This window comes from Podarcis melisellensis (assembly GCF_964234715.1).
Source record: "Podarcis melisellensis genome assembly, chromosome: 14".
Classification (NCBI taxonomy): domain Eukaryota; kingdom Metazoa; phylum Chordata; class Lepidosauria; order Squamata; family Lacertidae; genus Podarcis; species Podarcis melisellensis.
Genome location: NC_138546.1, coordinates 33,432,286 through 33,451,569, shown reverse-complemented (window position 1 = coordinate 33,451,569; position 19,284 = coordinate 33,432,286). Strand labels below are relative to the sequence as shown.

The following is a 19,284-nucleotide window of genomic DNA, read 5'->3' as shown; positions in this document are numbered from 1 at the left end:
ACAATAATTTTATTCACCACACAAACAAAAGGTGGCTCCAAAAAAAGAAAAAAAAAGAAAATCATTCCATCTCCCACCACCACCTTGGTTTCCCATATTCACTTTCCAACAGATGCTCCATCTGCAATATACATTTTAAAGCAGTATCATTCCACTTTAAATAGTTATGGCTTCCCCCCGGGAGGCGTAGTTTGTTAAGGGTGCTGAGAGTTGCTAGGAGATGCCCTATTCTTCTCCTAGACCTACACTTGTCAGAGTGGTTTAACTGTCAATCCCTCTTCTCAGAGAACTCTGTCCATTGTAGCTCTGGGAGGGGAATAGGGATCTCCTACCAACTCTCAGCCACCCTTAACACACTACACTTCCCATGATTCTTTGGGACAAGCCATGACTACTTAAAGTGGTAGGATATTGCTTTAAATGTATAGCACACATAGGGTCAGATAAACAATATTCCATGCTGCTGAGCAGGCTTTGTTCTCTTTTGAAAGTGTTTTTTGGAAAGTGGGTGAGGAAGCAACTTGTCTTCTTAGGTTTTAGGGCTTTGGGGACTTGTAAAAACCTCAGGGTTCTGAACATGTTGGCACCTCTTATCTTTTTCTCAATTGCTCTGTTTGGTTTCCTCTCTGTTGGAATTCTTACCACATAAGTTTGTTATTAAATAACATAATTCAAAAATCTAAAGCTGGAAAGTCCAGGGCTGCCTCCAGACTAGGGATGTTGGAGAATTCAGAAGAAAACAGAAAAGGGAAGTAGAAATTGCTGTAGTTCATGTGTTTGTCTATGGTCAGGAACAGAAATCAGGCAAGCGAATACGATCAATATTTGCTCACCTCTTTGTTGTTTAATTGTGTCTGCAAATGAGATGTAATTAATGACTTTTTTTACATTGCTTTGATGTTTCTTTTACATTGAAATTAGTGTGAGCTGATTAAGTTATGCAAACAGTTACAAAAGCCATGTTAAGTAGCAGACAGGGGCACAAATTATATTAATAGTTGGTGGAAATCGAATTGCAGCAGAATGCAAACAGTGCTGATTATGATGAATACAGGTCAGAACAGAAAACGCTTCTTAAATTCCTACTCAAGACTGTCAGTATTTTCCAGAAGGTAGTCAAGCACATATCAGGAAATGTAGGTTTGCCCAATTAAAGTAGGTTAAAATGTTCTGTCATGCAACCACAAAAGTTCCACTTTGAAAAAGAAATAGACTTTTTCCAATGGAGGGTTGACTCAACTATTGTGGAATGAATGAACAATTAACAGGAAGGTGTATGAATTCCCTGCAAGCAATGGATGGATGCTAATTGTCAAATAACCTCCCTGCAAACAAATCAGAATGAATTCTGAATAAGGATCAAATACCATTTCACCTCTGTGTAAGCTTTGCGCAAGCAAATCAGGACAAATGATCAATAAACAGGCCACTCAGAGGAGCAGCAGGGCAGTTTCACCTGGAATTTCTGTGCAAAAGTCTGTACTATAAGAAGAACGTCTTACCCTGTATCCAACATCCTCGGTGACAACAGTCGTATCAACAGTACGTCCCGCCTGCCACAAGGTCTCCTTTACACTGCATCCGTATAGAAATGCATTCTTCTTCTGGGAATGGCCGTGGTAGTCGCAAAACACCTGAGGATAAGAGAAAAAGAAAGCTCCTAAATCTTGCTGTCTTGCAGGAGAGAGCTGAGTAGTTGCTAAGAAACCACTACTGGGCCAAAGAGAAAGCTGTTCAAAAATGAAGCCTGGCCTGGTCACCTGTGCTGAATACAGCATTGCCTCTGGGTGACCATGCATGACAGTAAAGGACATTGTTTCTGTTGGGGGAGGCTGATAAGCTGGAAATGACTAACAAAGGCACAAGAGAGGTTAGCAACAATGGATCCATTCCTACCTGGATGACCGATTCCAGAAGTTTTGTTTATTGCTATGCTGAAGTTTCTCTCTCTATTTTTCCCCAGCCATTCTTCAGGTGATTTGTGGCGAATCAAAGCCCCTCCAAAAATGTCATAGAGAAAAAGAATTTTCTCCAAAATCTGCACACAATTGTTCTAAATACATTAGGATTTAAGGATTGAATGGATGAGGTGTTTGGTGGTTTGGGGCTCTCTCATATTCCCAGTGTGATGGGACCCTTTCTCCCTGTCTCCTCTACCAGCACTTAACTAGAATGGCTTCAGAACGGTGGAATGCAGTGTGGCGTTTCGTCACTTCCAAGTCACACCAGGAAGCAGGGGAAGTAAAAAGTGAGCCACACATCCTGAAGTGGTTTGGGAGCAATGCAATGGCACATTGTATCATTCTGAAACCATTCTAGTAAGTGTGGGAGTGGGGAGAGCAATGTTGCCCTCAGGACCTCCTTGTGTGTTTGCCATGAGCATCTGGTTAGCAACTGTGAGAACAGGATGTTGGATTGGATGGGAGTGGCCCATTTTAAAACATTGAAACTGAACCCGAACTCCTTAACTTTGTAGAATTAAGGTGAGCAGCAGCCCACACCTGTGTAAATATTTTGGAGAGAAAACTCTGTCACCCTAAAAATCAAGAGAATAGTGCACCCCAGTTTTTGTGTGGGTGCAATATATTTTGGAAACTGAAAGTAGGATTTTTGGACCGTCTCTACCTTGGTTTAATTTCATTCCTCTTTTCCACAGTGGATTGTGCTCAAAGGTGCACATAAGAAACATCAACTTATAATCAACATTGCCCTTGTGGGGAGGGGGGGGACCAATTTCTTACAAAGCACTTTGAAAACTCAAATAAGCAAAGGCAAACACTTAATAAGCAAAGAATAAGCTAAATATTATAATGAAATAATCTGCTCTTAATGCATACCAAGAACAATGTAAAAGATACATTAACAGGATAAAACAATACGAAAATCCAGTCCTGCAAGCACTAATTTTGCTGTTTCAGATATTGTTCAGAGATGTTGGGAGTGGGATCATCTCACAAGACTAGATGGTTTGCAAGGTGCTGTTGGGCATTTACCCTATGTCTGGTGGGGTGCCTCAGGCCCAAGGGCCAAATGAGACTCCCAAGCCCCTCTATCTGGCCCTCAGGTCAGTCCCCTTCTGCTCAAGCCACACCCCTCACCAGCCCACCTTTGCACCCTTGGACCCTGATAATGTCTCTTGTTTGTCCAAACAGAGGGCGGAGAGGGGTGTATGAGTGTGTTTAGAAACTACCTACTGTACAAAGGTAAAATTTAAGGCTGTACAAAGGTAACCTTTACATTTGTTGCTCCACCTACTTTTGTCTCAGGCCCCACCCACCATTGGCATGTGGTCCCTGGAAGGTTGCCTAGGTGGCCCCCGGGGTGAAAGAGCTCCCCTACACCTGCACTATGAGGTCCTGCAGGAGTCTATCTTGTATCTCACACTGTTTAACATCCACACGCAACAACTGAGAGAGGTCATTCAAAGATTTAGGACAGAGCTGTTCAAAATGTAATTGTGGACGTTGCTGGCCCATAGCTACTCTTGAGACTTCTCTGCACTTCAGATTTGTATTGATTTCATAGCTGCCATTGCTTCCCCCAAAGAATGATGAGGTTGCTAAGAACTTAGCAACATAAGACATTGTCTTTCAGTATGTTGAGTCAGACTGTTGATTCATCTAGCTCAGCACTGCCTATACTGACTTGCAGTTCTTCAACGTTTCAGGCAGGAGTCCTTCCCAGACCTACCTAGAGATGACAAGAGATTGAAACCTGAGACCCTCTGCATGTAAATCATGTGCTCTACTACTGAGCTACACCTCTTCCCGGATTCTTTGTTAGAGACCCTACAGCTCCTAGGTTCCTCAAGAAGAAATGTCTCTTAAGACAGTTTAATTCTAGAGTGCAGATGCAACCACGGAAGAGAAGTTCACAAGATCCTACTCTGCAATAGCAGGACAATTTCCTTTTTGGTTTCCCAACCTTTCCTGTTATCATTGAGAGAACTGAAGCCTGTACATTATGAAGCAATTAAGCACCACTTGGCTGTCTTTAAATCCACAGCTTATACCACGCAGTTTGCAGGAATGGAAAAGCATGCAATTATGTGAGCTGCTCCTGTTCACTGTTATTACATTATGTACATCCAGGTGAATTAAGGAACAGTACATGACCTTCCTTTGTGGCAAAATACTTGTGTTTCCCCCCATCTAATATGACTGTCTAATCCATCTGCCTAGCTTCTGCTGTTGCACACAAAGCTGATGGTTGTTTTATCAAGGCCACATTCAGGTTGCCTTTATATGCAGCTATCGACTGATCAGAGTGAAAAATCAGGATTTATTGACGCAAGAGGCTAATATTGACCGGGGCTTTTGAAGAACAATCAATTTGTCCCGTTTGCCGAGATGGGAAGCCAATACCCATTGGCGCTACAAAACCTCTCCGCATCTTCACTACAGTATTGGGAAATCTCTAACTTACAAGCATAGGTTTTTAAGGAGTCAGTTGCTTCTTTAAGGTAATGTCTCCAACAGAGAACGAGAAGGCTGCAGGGAGAAATCAGCAGTGCAATTTATCTCTGACTCCCCAGTGCTGCTTCCTGTTGTGTGAGAGAACTGATAGTGATGGGCAGATGAATAAGAGTAGAGGTGGGGAATTTCAGGCTTGTGGGCCGAATGTGGCTAGTGGGAAAAGTGGGAAAAGGAACAGTTTTTCAGGGATAGATTTGGGGTGGGAGTGGTGACTCCTGAGGCAGCAGAGGGCAAAATGCCATTATCAGGGAGCTGCAAATCGGGGGTGTCCATACACATACACAAACACACAAATACATAAGTGTGTTGGAGAGTGTGTGAATGAATGCCCAAAATTTGGTGATTGTCAACTTTCAGTTATTAATTCAAAGATAATTTTTTTGTGAATTCCTGAAAAAAAGCTCTTTCCTCACTTTTGGGAAATGGAACAAGTTAATCTTTCCAATCTCACTACATCTCCCATTTGTCTGTTCATAAGAATGGAGGTCATCAAGATCGCCACGTGAAAGTCAGTTGTCACTGCATTTCAACAATCAATGTAACGTTGTAAATAGAGTGTCTCTTTGGTCAACCCTGATTAACCACAACCCAAACCGACAAATCGAGGGAAAGTCATGAAGATCAGAAAAGATGACTATGCAGGTTGGTTTGAACTCCAAGATCTCCTCCTTTCGAAAACAAAACATTGTCAGGCTATCAATAGCTATTAGGCTGAGCAGGGAAACAGGGCTATTCCATCCGCTCTGCTGAGCAACCAGCTGCCTTTGGCCCTCCTTCCAATCTCATATGGCCATTTCATTCTGCTTCCCAAACTGCCAGGTGGGCATTTTAACAACAGTTAGTTTAAGAAACGGGCACCTGATCTTCCTGTTCCCTCTCTTTCTTCCCCATTCCATCTTCTCCTTTCCTTTTCTGCCCTGTCTTTCAGATGTTAATCCTGAGAGAGTAAAGACTGCCTTGACTACTTATCTTGTAAGTTACTCTTGGGGTCTTCTTTGGTGAGAGATTGGGGGTGGGGATTAAAAAAAAACAGAAAAGAAAAATGTTCAGAAGCAATATACCTTGGGATACCCAACAGGAGATAACTATTGTCTTCATGCTCTGCTGGAAGGCTTCCCACAAGACTCTGATTGCCCCCTGCTAAGAAACTGAATGCTGACCCAGATTACTTTTTCAGGCAACCCAGGAAGCTGTGCTTCTGTTCTTCTGATGGAACTCCATACCCCAATTAGAAAGCCAAGAACAGGCAACATTTCCAGAGCCTGAGTCTTTTGAGTTTCTTTCTCTCTACACCGGTCCTTTGCTACTCTTTGAGTCATGCACATATTTTCTGGCTCAGTCTCCAGTTCATGCATTTTGGAAGTAAGCCTCTGTATTGTGTTCAATTACCTGGTATTGGCCCCATCTGAACAACTGAGTTTGTCATTAAAGAAAGTGGCTGCAGATATATAGATGCAGGTGATATAGATATATATGGATAGATATAATTTGGCTCTAGTATTACTTCCAAGCCCCTTCATGGATCACTGCCTTGCCATGGCGAAGAAGCTTGAATAACTCAGAGAAGTTATGAGCTATGCTGTGCAGGACCACCCAAGATGGACAGGTCATAGTGGAGAGTTTTGACCAAATGTGAGCCACCTGGAGCAGGAACCGGCAATCCACTCCAGTATCTCTGCCAAGAAAGCTCCATGGACAAAGACAACAGGAATATAAAAGTTATGACGCTGGAAGATGAGTCCCTCAGGTCGGAAGGCGTCCAACATGCTACTGGGGAAGAGTGGAGGACAAGTACAAGTAGATTCAGAGCTGATGAAGTGGCTGGGCCAAAGCCAAAAGGTCGCTCAGGTGCGGATATGCCTGGAAGCGAAAGGAAAGTCCAATGCTGTAAAGAAAAATATTGCAAAGAACCTGGAATGTAAGAACCATGAACCTTGGTAAGTTGGATGTGGTCAAAAATGAGGTGGCAAGAATAAATATTGACATCCTGGGCATCAGTGAACTAAAATGGACGGGAATGGGCGAATTCAGTTTGGATGACCATCATATCTACTACTGTGGGCAAGAATCCCATAAAAGAAATGGAGTGGCCCTCATAGTCAACAAAAGAGTGGTGAAAGCTGTACTGGGATGCAATCTCAAAAATGATAGAATGATCTCGATACGAATCCAAGGCAGACCTTTTAACATCACAGTAATCCAAGTTTATGCACCAACCACTGGTGCTAAAGAAACTAAAATTGACCAATTCTATGAAGACTTACAACAGCTTATTAGAAATGACACCAAAGAAGGATGTTCTTCTCATTATAGGGGATTGGAATGCTAAAGTTGGGAGTCAAGAAATAAAAGGAACAACTGGCAAGTTTGGCCTTGGAGTTCAAAACGAAGCAGGGCAAAGGCTAATAGAGTTCTGCCAAGAGAACAAGCTGCTCATCACAAACACTCTTTTCCAACAACACAAGAGACGACTCTACACATGGACATCACCAGATGGGCAGCATCGAAATCAGATTGATTATATTCCCTGCAGCCAAAGATGGAGAAGCTCTATACAGTCAGCAAAGACCTGGAGCTGACTATGGCTCAGATCATCAGCTTCTTATAGCAAAATTCAAGCTTAAACTGAAGAAAGTAGGAAAAACCACTGGGCCGGTAAGATACAATCTAAGTCAAATCCCTTATGAATACGCAGTGGAAGTGAGGAACAGGTTTAAGGATTTAGATTTGGTGGACAGAGTGCCTGAAGAACCATGGATGGAGGCTTGTAACATTATACAGGAGGTAGCAACTAAAACTATCCCAATGAAAAGAAAATGCAAGAAAGCAAAGTGGCTGTCCAACGAGGCCTTACAAATAGCAGGGGAGAGAAGGCAAGCAAAATACGAGGGAGATAGGGAAAGATACAGGAAATTGAATGCAGATTTCCAAAAAATAGCAAAGAGAGACAAGAAGGCCTTCTTAAACGAGCAATGCAAAGAAATAGAGGAAAACAATAGAATGGGAAAAACCAGAGATCTGTCCAAGAAAATTGAAGATATGAAAGGAACATTTCATACAAAGATTACCGTAATAAAAGACAAAAGTGGAAAGGACCTAACAGAAGCAGAAAGCATCACGAAGAGGTGGCAAGAATACACAGAAGAATTATACCAGAAAGATATGGATGTCTCGTACACCCCAGGTAGTGTGGTTGCTGACCTTGAGCCAGACATCCTGGAGAGTGAAGTCAAATGGGCCTTAGAAAGCACTGCTAATAACAAGGCCAGTGGAAGTGATGATATTCCAGCTGAACTATTTAAAATTTTAAACGATGATGCTGTTAAGGTGCTACACTCAATATGCCAGCAAGTTTGGAAAACTCAGCAGTGGCCAGAGGATTGGAGAAGATCAGTCTACATCCCAATCCCAAAGAAGGGCAGTGCCAAAGAATGCTCCAACTACCGCACAATTGCACTCATTTCACACGCTAGCTAAGACTTAAGCAGTATGTGGACCGAGAACTCCCAGAAGTGCAAGCTGGATTTTGAAGGGGCAGAGGAACCAGAGACCAAATTGCAAACATGCGCTGGATTATGGAGAAAGCTAGAGAGTTCCAGAAAGACATCTACTTCTGCTTCATTGACTATGCAAAAGCCTTTGACTGTGTCAACCACAGCAAACAATTAAAGAAATGGGAATGCCGGATCACCTCATCTGTCTCCTGAGAAATCTCTATGTGGGACAAGAAGCTACAGTTAGAACCGAATTTGGAACAACTGACTGGTTCAAAATTGGGAAAGGAGTACGGCAAGGCTGTATATTGTCTCCCTGCTTATTTAACTTATATGCAGAATTCATCATGCGAAAGGCTGGGCTGGATGAATCCCAAGCCGGATTTAAGATCTCCGGAAGAAATATCAACAACCTCAGATATGCAGATGATACAACCTTGATGGCAGAAAGTGAGGAGGAATTAAAGAACCTTTTGATGAGGGTGAAAGAGGAGAGCGCAAAATATGGTCTGAAGCTCAACATCAAAAAAACGAAGATCATGGCCACTGGGCCCATCACCTCCTGGCAAATAGAAGGGGAAGAAATGGAGGCAGTGAGAGATTTTACTTTCTTGGGCTCCATGATCACTGCAAATGGTGACAGCAGTCATGAAATTAAAAGATGCCTGCTCCTTAAAAAGCAGAGACATCACCTTGCCAACGAAGGTCCGTATAGTTAAAGCCATGGTTTTCCCAGTAGTGATGTATGGAAGTGAGAGCTGGACCATAAAGAAGGCTGATTGCCGAAGAATTAATGCTTTTGAATTATGGTGTTGGAGGAGACTCTTGAGAGTCCCATGGACTGCAAGAAGATCAAACACATCCATTCTTAAGGAAATTAGCCCTGAGTGCTCACTGGAAGGACAGATTGTGAAGCTGAGGCTCCAATACTTTGGTCACCTGATGAGAAGAAAAGACTCCCTGGAAAAGACCCTGATGTTGGGAAAGATTGAGGGCACAAGGAGAAGGGGACAACAGAGGACGAGATGGTTGGACAGTGTTCTCGAAGCTACAAACATGAGTCTGACCAAACTGCGGGAGGCAGTGGAAGACAGAAGTGCCTGGCGTGCTCTGGTCCATGGAGTCACGAAGAGTCGGACACGACTAAACAACAACAAATTACTTCCAAGCTCACACAGCTACTTGCACTCATAGCTTTGTTTAACCATAAGTGGGACATTGTATGTATGTATGTATGTATGTATGTATGTATGTATGTATTTACCATATTTATTTCACCTCCTCTTTGAATATCAAACAGAGATTTCATAGCCTCGTCCCATTCGGAGATAGAAGGCCCAGTTCCGCTGGGTACCAATTACCTGCCAATTTAGTGCACTCCTAACAACTAAAAAGGATCAGACATTATCCACCTAAAATACAACTTTCCACGTTAAAGAAGTGCCTAGGAAACCTCAGTGTGCCAGACAGCTGGACCGCTTAAGCTTCCCCAGTTTACCATTTTGCATCCGAGAGATTAGTACAGGCAGATCTGTAATGATAGGGCCATTATTGGCATGCTGAGAGACAGGGAGTCCCACTTGCCAGTGCAGGATTATACCAGATCATCAGATGGAAAATGTCTTGGGAGCTTCAGCAGAATTTAACCTGTTGCAGCTGAAAGCAGCAAGGCTATTGGCAATGGGAGAATAATAGCTGTCTTATGGACTGTTGCAGTTTGTTGTTTTGTTTAATGGCCTAGGCCATAGGAAGCTGCCTTAAACCAAGTCAGACCTATTGATCCATCTAGCTCAGTATTGTCCACACTGACTGACAACGGCTCTCCGGGATTTCAGGCAGGGGATCTTACCTAACCCTACCTCCAGGAATTAAGCACGGGACCTTCTGGACTTAACCAAGACTCATTCTGATAGAACATTGCTGCACAGGTTTGCCTAACATTTTACATTTTACATTTTACCCTGCGACTTTACATCTACTGCTGCAAGGTCAGAAATAATTGTCATAACTGAAATCACTGAAGCAAAAATACAATGTCTTATAAGACTGTGACTAGGCATCCTTTGTGCCTGCTCAGTCTGCTGTCGTTGGTGTTAACAACTGATGGGCAACTTCAAGGTCCTTGATCTCCTTTCTGAAGGCTCATTATCTTTCAGCTGGACTCGGACCAGGCAGCCCTTAAATGAAGGATGCCTTCAAAGATGTCTCTCCTCTGTAAAGTAATACTCATGCCCACCTTAAGGGATAGCATCTTAATTCTAGTTCAAATGCATGTACATCCACGTGCAGCAGGAGCAGACATTGTGGTGGGGCAGTGCTGCTGCGACATCAGATTTATCTGCAGAAGGTCCTAGCTTCAATCCCCAGGATCTCTAGGCAGGCGGGGAGACACCACCTGCATATGAACCCCCTGAAGAAGCTCTGCCAGTCAGTGTTGACAATACTGAGCTATTATTATTATTATTATTATTATTATTATTATTATTATTATTATTATTAATTTGTACCCCGCCCATCTGGCTGGGTTTCCCCAGCCACTCTGAGCAGCTTCCAAAAATATTAAAAATACATTAAAATGTCACACATTAAAAACTTCCCTAAACAGGGCTGCCTTCAGGTGTCTTCTAAATGTCAGGTAGTTGTTTATCTCATTGACATCTGATGGGAGGGTGTTCTACAGGGTGGGCGCCACTACTGAGAATGCCCTCTGCCGGGTTCCCTGTAATTTGGCTTCTCGCAGTGAGGGAACCACCAGAAGGCCCTCGGCGCTGGACCTCAGTGTCTGGACAGAACGATGGGGGGTGACGCTCCTTCATGTATACTGGACTGAGGCCGTTTAGGGCTTTAAAGGTCAACACCAACACTTTGAATTGTGCTCAGAAACGTCCTGGGAGCCAATGTAGGTCTTTCAGGACTGGTGTTATGTGGTCTCGGCGGCCGCTCCCAATCACCAATCTAGCTGCCACATTCTGGATTAGTTGTAGTTTCCGGGTCACCTTCAAAGGTATCCCCATGTAGAGCGCATTGCAGTAGTCCAAGCAGGGAGATAGCTAGAGCATGCACCACTCTGGCGAGACAGTCCGCAGGCAGGTGGGGTCTCAGCCTGCGTACCAGATGGAGCTAGGTGGACAAGTGGTCTGGTTGGATATAAGGCAGCTCCCTGCATTGCTGTGACACCTTCCAGAGAATGGTGTCCTTGCTGCTTACGGGGGCAGGATGGAGCAGGGCAATGCTGAGGTTGGGCTGCACAGGTACGCTTGTGGGAACCCGCACAAGGCTGACTTCGCTACTGCTCTCCCCCTGCATCATCTGGGTAAGCAGCAGCAATGCCGCTGTCACCACCTAATTGCACCGGCCATGCAGAGGGGCACTATATGTGAATGTTTGCTTCCCTTCCCTGCAGTCTGCCCACCTTCGTAACTGCCTATCCAGATAAGGAATGGGCTGCTAAATCTGTCGCATTACAACCAGCCACCTTGAGGATGCAAGACACAAAAGCTTTCATTTTAAATCAAATGAAACCAGACTCTTGTATAATAAGCACAAATAAATCGACTATGAGATTAACCATCCTATGGTCAGTTTAATCTCCACTGTGCAGGAGTTGAGGGGGCAGGAATCATTCAGCCATGTGTAATGAGGAAGGCTCAGGCTGTGATCCTTGGTGTGAGAATTGAGGTGTTTGTCATGCACTCCACAGCACTGTTGGGATGGTTGGAAGCAATTGGTTGGCAGGCTCTGGAGGAGGAGGAGGAGGAGGATTGTGGGAACCTGGGTTGGAGGAGAGGGATCTCCCCTTCCCCTTCCCACTTTGAAAAAGGGAACAGAGATGCTGAATCACCCCGCTGACCTTCCTGCAATGCAGAGAGCCTCAGGAGGGCTTTCCTCAGCCATGGGGGGAAGCAGAACAGGAGATGACAGAAACTGAACAGGAACCTGAACATGAGGGGGCAGACTTGTTGCCTAGAAATAAGAACCACCTTCGCAGATGGGAGCAGACCCACCCGCCCTGAAGAAGTGCACACTTGCAATCTCAACATTCCTACAAGGCAAGAGAGCCTCACAACTGAGCTCACCACACCTGATTTTAAAGGCTCGGTGAGAGGGTATTGGAAACTTGTTTGGACATCTTTGTTGCTTCCGTCCAGTTCTAATCTTCTTGCCTTTCTCCTGAACTCCCAAATTGTGACTCCCGAGCACTGTGTCTGCTGCTGAGCCTGTACTGTTACTTGCCTGAAGAAAGGTCTCTTTCTTTCTTACAAGTGGGAGCCTCTGTCTGTGTGTGTTGGGCAGGAGCCAGCAGAGTGTTATAAGTATTACACAAGACACACTCAAACTATCCCCACAAGCCTGTTTGCTCCCTCAGCTTTTAATCACATCTTATTAAGCACAGATTAAATTCATGGTCCCCTAATAATTGCATTTGCCAAAGCTTTGCTCCCCCAAGCCATTTGCTTCTGTTGTCACGCCTGATTATGGCACCTTGAAGACTAACAGATTTATTGTGGCATAAATTCTGTAGCCTAAAACCCACTTGATCAGAAGTCCAGATGTTCTAGACCACAAAAACTTATGCCGTAATAAATCTGCTACTCTTTAAAGCTCCACAAGACTCCCTCTATTTGTTTATTTATGTAACAAACTAAACATGGCTTCCCCTCTGGACAAGAGTGCCCCTATCTTCACCTGTCAAATGCTGGCACATATGGCTGGGTACCTGTATCAGAGCTACGGTGCAAGCAAAGCACCTCTGATTTAATCCAGTGATAAGCCATGTGGACTTCTGTCCACAAATTATTAAAGGGGCATATGAACAGCAAAAAGTTAAGATGGGCAGCAATAAGAAGGCTACACCATTAAATATCTCAAAATTCTATAGCTCATAAAAATGACACTTGGAGCAACTTGGTATATATAATCCATTAGCAGAAAGTGCCCAGTGCTGCTCGGGTATTCTAAGAAACAAAACAAAAAAAGTTATTTTAAAATGGATAGTGTAATTTGGGTTGTGTGTATTGGTCTACCATCTTGATTCAAAGTGGTGCTCAGCATCTAGACACTTACAAAGACCACTGCCTGCCCCTTGGGAAACCTTGTGCTGAATTTGGCAATGATATCTCAAGGTGTGGATGAACCCACAGAGAACAGACAAATGGACAGACAGACAACCCACTTTCTAAAATGGTGTGGTCTACAAATGTACCAAACTGAGAACTGATTGTGGGGGGCGGCGTCCCTTCAGAATTTGTACTAATAGCGTTAGGTGGTTTAGGAAACTACAAACGCTTACTCATAATTTTGAACAGATTTACAGGAGTATTTCTTTCACATTTTGGTGATAACTGTTGTGTATTTTATCCAGACTCATTAAGGAAGCTGATCCTCTGTTGGTTTGGTAACTTTCTGAGCAGTGGTTCAAAAATTATTAAGGTTTCCATGTTCCATTAAAGCCCAAGGCAGCAACTACTGGTAAATTAATGTGGTATGTGCACATTTCATTTTTAATTAAATAAAAAAAATCCCAGTGTCTGCAGTCAGCCACATAGTGAGCACTATGTGCAATATCTACGGTATTCATTTAGCTATGGAATATGATAGTAAAGTGCAGTAGTCAGATGAGGAGTGGCCAACCTTTAGGGGCCCATGAGAAGGTGCTGTGAGTCCTGAAGAAACATACCATACTTTTCCTTGTATAACACACCCCCATGTATAACACAACCCCTATTTTGGGGGACTACCTAGTATTTTAACAAATTTCCTTTAAAAAAAATACCAGGGAAATTCATTTATTAAAAACCCTGCTGGCTGAAGGCTAGAGTTAAGGCTATATTGTTGGCTCAAGCACCGCAAAGCTTAGAAACTGGAAGTTAATGCTGATGCCTTAACAGATATAACCCTGTGATCAGCAAAGGTGTTGCACAATCTTGCTGTTCCTTGCATCAGTATCTGGCAGGATGGTTCAAACACTGGGAGATGAGGGCCTCTTCTGTTGCAATAGGAGTGAGGCTGGTGGTACTCCTCATGACCTGCTACATGAAGCTCTGTTTCCAGGCACTGTCATGATGAGTGATTGTGCCAGTAATGAAAAATATCAAAGCAAGTTTTGAAAAACAGTCCGTCCATTTAAACAGACAACACAAAAGGTGAATCTTGGCAGTGTGCAGGCAGTCAGTATTCTGATTTTTAACAGGAATGAATTGCTTAATGATTCTGATTTCAGTGCATTTTAGGCCAGTGCCTCTCCACTCCCCACCACCCAAAAAGTACTCACAGGAGCTCACGTCAATTCCAAGTTAGTCAACTGAGCTCACAAGGCAACCACAGAAGTCTTGCAGCATGCCTGCTGGCAAAAATCTCAACGTGATAGCAAATGGACATTTTGTTCTTGTTCATCATGCGGCAGTTCCCAAACCAGAATCAGAAAGCTGAACTGTCAAGTCATTCAGTTTGGCTTTGGGACTTACAGTCCTGACTTCGGGACTTCAAAGCAATCAATCATTTCGCATCAGTCTGGCATCAAGCAATTGGAAGACAGGCAGGCCCTCCCATCGGTCAAATTTGAATTGCTAGGTTAGGGCTCAGTAAGGTACTGAACCACAGACTCAAAACGGTTCCCCATCCTGGTCTTAACCCATCCCGCCAGCTACTGATGTAAGCCGTAAACAGGCTTGTGCCAATTCTCAGGAAGATTCATCTGCAAGTACAGCAAGACACGGGACCATTGCTCCGTGGCACAGCAACTGCCTTGCAAGCAGAAGGTTACGGGTTCAATCCCCGACATCTCCAGGTATGGCTGGGAGAGACTTTCTGCCTAAAACCCTGGATAGCAGCTGCCAGGCAGTGTGGACAATACCGAGCAACATGAACCAACATCCTGACTCAGTATAAGGCAAAGTGGGGCATTTTTGGTTCAAAGCACTCCATCCTCCCTCTCTGAACTTGGGCCTGAAAGACCAATAAAAGGTTCGGCCAAGTGGAGAGGGTTGTAAGCAAGAACAATTTGTGACATTACACAACAGAATTACTGATCACAGGACACACATGGTAGTTAGCTTCCTGGCTTTGGAGAGATTGAGACAACATGAGATAACCTTAACTTGAGTCTTCAATTGGCAGGTTTGTGTGTGTGTTTTCACTATTGGATATTTTTCTCTTCTGGTACAGTGTCCTGGGCAGAACTTAGCAGAAAAGTCTGCCAGGCCTGCAGTTCCTTTCCTTCCCAGGAAAAAGTGATCAACAGTTCAGCTGCTTGCCCTATTGAAAAGCTGTTAGTTTCCCTCTTTCTTTTCCTTTGCTCCTTTAAGCTGCCATTCCCGCTTTGAAGAAATGGGAGATGGGGGGGGGATGCTGTCCACATGTCACCAGGACAAATGAGACCAAAGTACTTCACTGAAATCGTTTGGCTATTGGTGAACTTGGTTCTGTAAGCTCCCTTGGAAAATAAGAGGTTTACTTCCAAAGCAAGGAGGAAAGGTGTGTGTGTGTGAGAGCATGTATAAACTAAAATCAATGAACCCTTCAAAGGCAGGGAAAATTCAGTTCTCCAACAGCCTGTCATGTTCTAAAGGCCAAGAAAGAGTGAGACAAAGGAATCAATAGCTAAGTCTAAAGCTAAGGTTTGTTGAGAGCTTGCAATGGCCTTTGCGCAAAGAGACGCAGCTCCAGGCCCTTCTGGACTCCAGGGAGTGAAGGCAGCTGGAGGCCCAAAGGTAGAGATGGAAGGATCTGTCAGTTTCAGTTCTATCTTTTGCTCGTTTTCCCAATCTTAAATTCCGTTCTCTACATTTCAGCCACAATTTGCAATTTTTTGTTTTTAAACCCTCATGAAAATTCACCAGAAATTTTAATGCACATTTTTCCTAATAAACACATTCTGGATATGCACTTTCGTCTAATGGAAACATTTCTGCAGGCAGCTTCTTCAAATATAATGTATACTATTTTTACAAATATGTTGTTTTTTATGCACACTTGCCCCTACATATATGCATCTTTCATAAACATTGTTTGTGAATTCAAAAGGATGGCTGTGCTTGAGTTCTCATATTGTTTCAGAAAGTGCAAATTTCATAGATTCACATTTAAATGTGTCAGGGGCTGGATTGAGGAGGAATGGTGGGGGCCACCACCCCTTCTCCTGAACCTTCCCAAGAACAGGAGGACAGTATAGATTTAGAACAGTGGTCTGCAGAAGGGCATGGTTCAGAGGCTGTAGAGAGCAGAGCTGGGAAATATTGGAAGAGGAAGAGCAGGAAGAAGAACCAGCGCTAGGGGAGAGACAGCTGACAGTGTCCTTGGAAAGCATTCATAACCCCCCTTCTCCCAGGACCAGACAGGCATTGAGTACTCAGAGAGCTCAGCGACGGAAGGCTCAGATTAGCCGACACAGAACTGATGTAGAGTAAGGGAGATGAAGGAGGGGGACTACAGTTGGAGCAATGCCATTTCTAGAGAGAGACCACATTCTTTTGTCTCTCGCTGTGATTATTGAATAAACTAATTGGTAAGAACTCTTCTCTTTTTATCTTCTTCTTTGCTGCCACCAGAGGAGGGTTCTGATTCCCCTAAACCTGACAAAATGTGAACATAAGCAAACTTCCTGTCATCTCTACCTATGGGTATTTACACTTGTGGGGCTCTTCCTATCTTTCAATCCCATATTTTCATAGATGGGCTTAGTCAAGGGCACTTTGGCCTAGCTTTCACAGAGGCTATACCATGGATGGAAAGTCTGTAATTTAGTGGAAGAGCACGTGCATTGCTCCAGATTCAGTTCCCTACATTTCCTTGTTGGTTTATCCATGTATCTGTTTATCTAGTCATATTCATTTATGCATTTTAATCTGCTCTTACATAAGGCTGACTACAATATATAAGCATAAAATCAACAAAAGAGCCATAAAACATCGTTAAAATCACAAATAAAACCAATATCAATCAATACTGTCTAGTTAAAAGAGGGGGAAATCTGATTTTTCTTTTTAAAAAGTATTCATGAAAGTTCATTGGCATTATACTGTGAATTTCTGCTAACGAAACAATTTTTGCAAAACAATCTCCCCTAATAAAATCCTTTTTGTGTGTGTGTAAACTCATTGCTTAACTCACTTGAGCTCAGTATATGCATTTTTTGTACACATTTATAGGCCGGAGAACTGTACTGTGAAATTTGAAGAAGTGCATATTTCAAAGGAGGACTGTCTTTTGGTACATGTATTGTTTCTGAAAGTGCACAGTGGGTTGGTTTGCCTTTAAATGTGAACTAAATCCAATGTATCGTTCCACTCGGACCCCATGTTGTGGTGGAGGGCCACAGGTCCCCCACCTCTGCAGCAGAAGTAGATAATAGTCTAAAGATAGTTGGGCAAAGAAAATATGAACGACAAAGACTCACCACTGGAGTTCGGCCTTGAGTACTGAGATAGTAAAGGAGGCCCTTTGTGTGGTAAATGGTGGGCTGGCATGCTGGACTGGGATTCAGCCATCGCCTATTCAAGTCATCCGCGCTTAAGGAGCATCGTTGGCTAGAATCAAAGAAGAAGAAGAAATCTAAGAATGAAAAAAGAAAAAGATTGAAAACCGCAACTCGGTAATCCTCACAAAAGGTGTTGAGAACCAGGGCAGGCTTGGCTACTCACACTGTTCTTTATTCCTGCACACTTTCAATTTTGATGGAATTGAATGAAGTCAAATCTCCAGAGTTGTTTATTTTAGAAGCTTCATTTCTGTGCTGTATTCATTATCACTTTCTTTGCCTGCTGAGGCATGTACTGTTGGACTTAACAATATTAGGGGCAGTCTTATTTTTACAGCGAGAGCAATATATGTAATTCAAAAAAAAGACTCTTTATTGTAAAATACTTTGCAAACATCCGTACCTAAGAGATGCTACACAGGAGTGTTGCTTTAAATAGCTCCCTGTTGGCTGTATAATGCGAGCGGGGCTCTATGGTGACGCATTTCTCCCCAGGTACAACTTGACCAGGGCTGAAAATTGGCCTCAGATATCCTGAAATATATTCTAAACTTGCAGATATCCAATGAAGCTGAATACTGGAAGCTTCAAGACAGATAAAAGAAAGTACTTCTTGACATAGCGAAACTATGAAACTAGCACCCACAGGAAGCAGTGGTGGCCACCAACTTTACAAGAGGATTGGACCAATTCATGAAGGATAAGTCCAAGCATAATCTTCAGCCTGGGGGCCATGTTCCCTGGTAGGGAGGTCCAGAGGTCATGTACCAGTGGCAGAGAAGGTGTGATGCAAAAGTGGGGAGAGCATTGGAGGTGGTTCTTTTCCAGTCGTGCAAAACCCAGGTTTTCAGAGACACACACACCACACATCCCTCCATACTCCTTGCATACAAGCAATTGGCTTTATCATAGTTCAGCGACACATTCCAACCAAGCAAAAGCACTCAAGGGAGGGTGTGGCCTGTGAGAGGGGGTGTGGCCTGGGGAGCATTATGGCCTGAGTTCCAAAGGCCAACTAGGGAGGCTAGAGGGTAGCTTTTGGTCCTTGGTCTGCAGCTCCCCAGCCCTGCTTTAACTGCAGCATCCAGAGTGTTTGAACTGGGAGTCATTTGCATAGCAGCTTATGTAAACCACTGCTGGATTATATAGTCTTTCTGTTGTGTACAGCCAGAAGGGGCTCTCCAGTTACTATATCCAAATCATTATCTAGTTTTGTAAAATATTAATGGTCTGAACTGAGCACAAAGTTACAGGCTTTTATAGATTGCCAGAAGTATTGAGGGTTTTATTTCTCATTCTGCATAAAGCAATTTATTACATACTTTGCCGTTTGCTTTGTTTTTATAATAATGCCTTAATTTAACACCTTTTTTTAAAGGAAAGGCAAATGTGCTTGAGGCTTTCTTCATTATTATTTTTTTACAGCATCCCAAGCTCCACTAGAGCATTATTCCTTTCTCTCGACTCTCCTTCTTGACCCTGCAATTTTAGTCATCTGCCCCCTTACAATGCATGCTGTAGATAGTAAAGCACTTGCAGTTTCTCATCCTCAGTGAACTGGAATCTGCTATTAATGAAAAACGGTGCATTCTGTACTGCTGGTGTCCATCTCATTCATACTGGCTGGGGCTGGTGGGAGATGTAGTCCAAAACATCTGGAGGATTCGGGGAGATGCTCGAGGGCAGCGGAAGCTAACGTCATGCCCTGCAGATGTGGCTAGATTCCAGCTCCAACCAGCCACAGCCAACATAGACAATGATCAGGATTCAGGAACCCATGAATCAGCCAGATAACTGAGTTAGACCATTGGTCCGTCTAGATCAGGATCATCTACAGTGA

At 43.5% G+C, this 19,284-nt stretch overlaps 1 protein-coding gene across 4 annotated transcripts in view; it reads right to left on the bottom strand.

Annotated features, from left to right (window-relative positions):
• The window catches only part of AGBL1 (AGBL carboxypeptidase 1), a 420,669-nt gene that overhangs the window by 205,652 nt on the left and 195,733 nt on the right, over positions 1–19,284 (bottom strand). For all 4 annotated transcript variants that reach the window (XM_081888461.1, XM_081888462.1, XM_081888463.1 and 1 more), the window contains 2 exons: positions 17,364–17,493; positions 1,503–1,634 (listed from right to left, as the gene is read on the bottom strand). In XM_081888461.1, the coding sequence (XP_081744587.1) occupies positions 1,503–1,634; positions 17,364–17,493 (262 nt within the window). The remainder of the gene's footprint in view (positions 1–1,502; positions 1,635–17,363; positions 17,494–19,284) is intronic.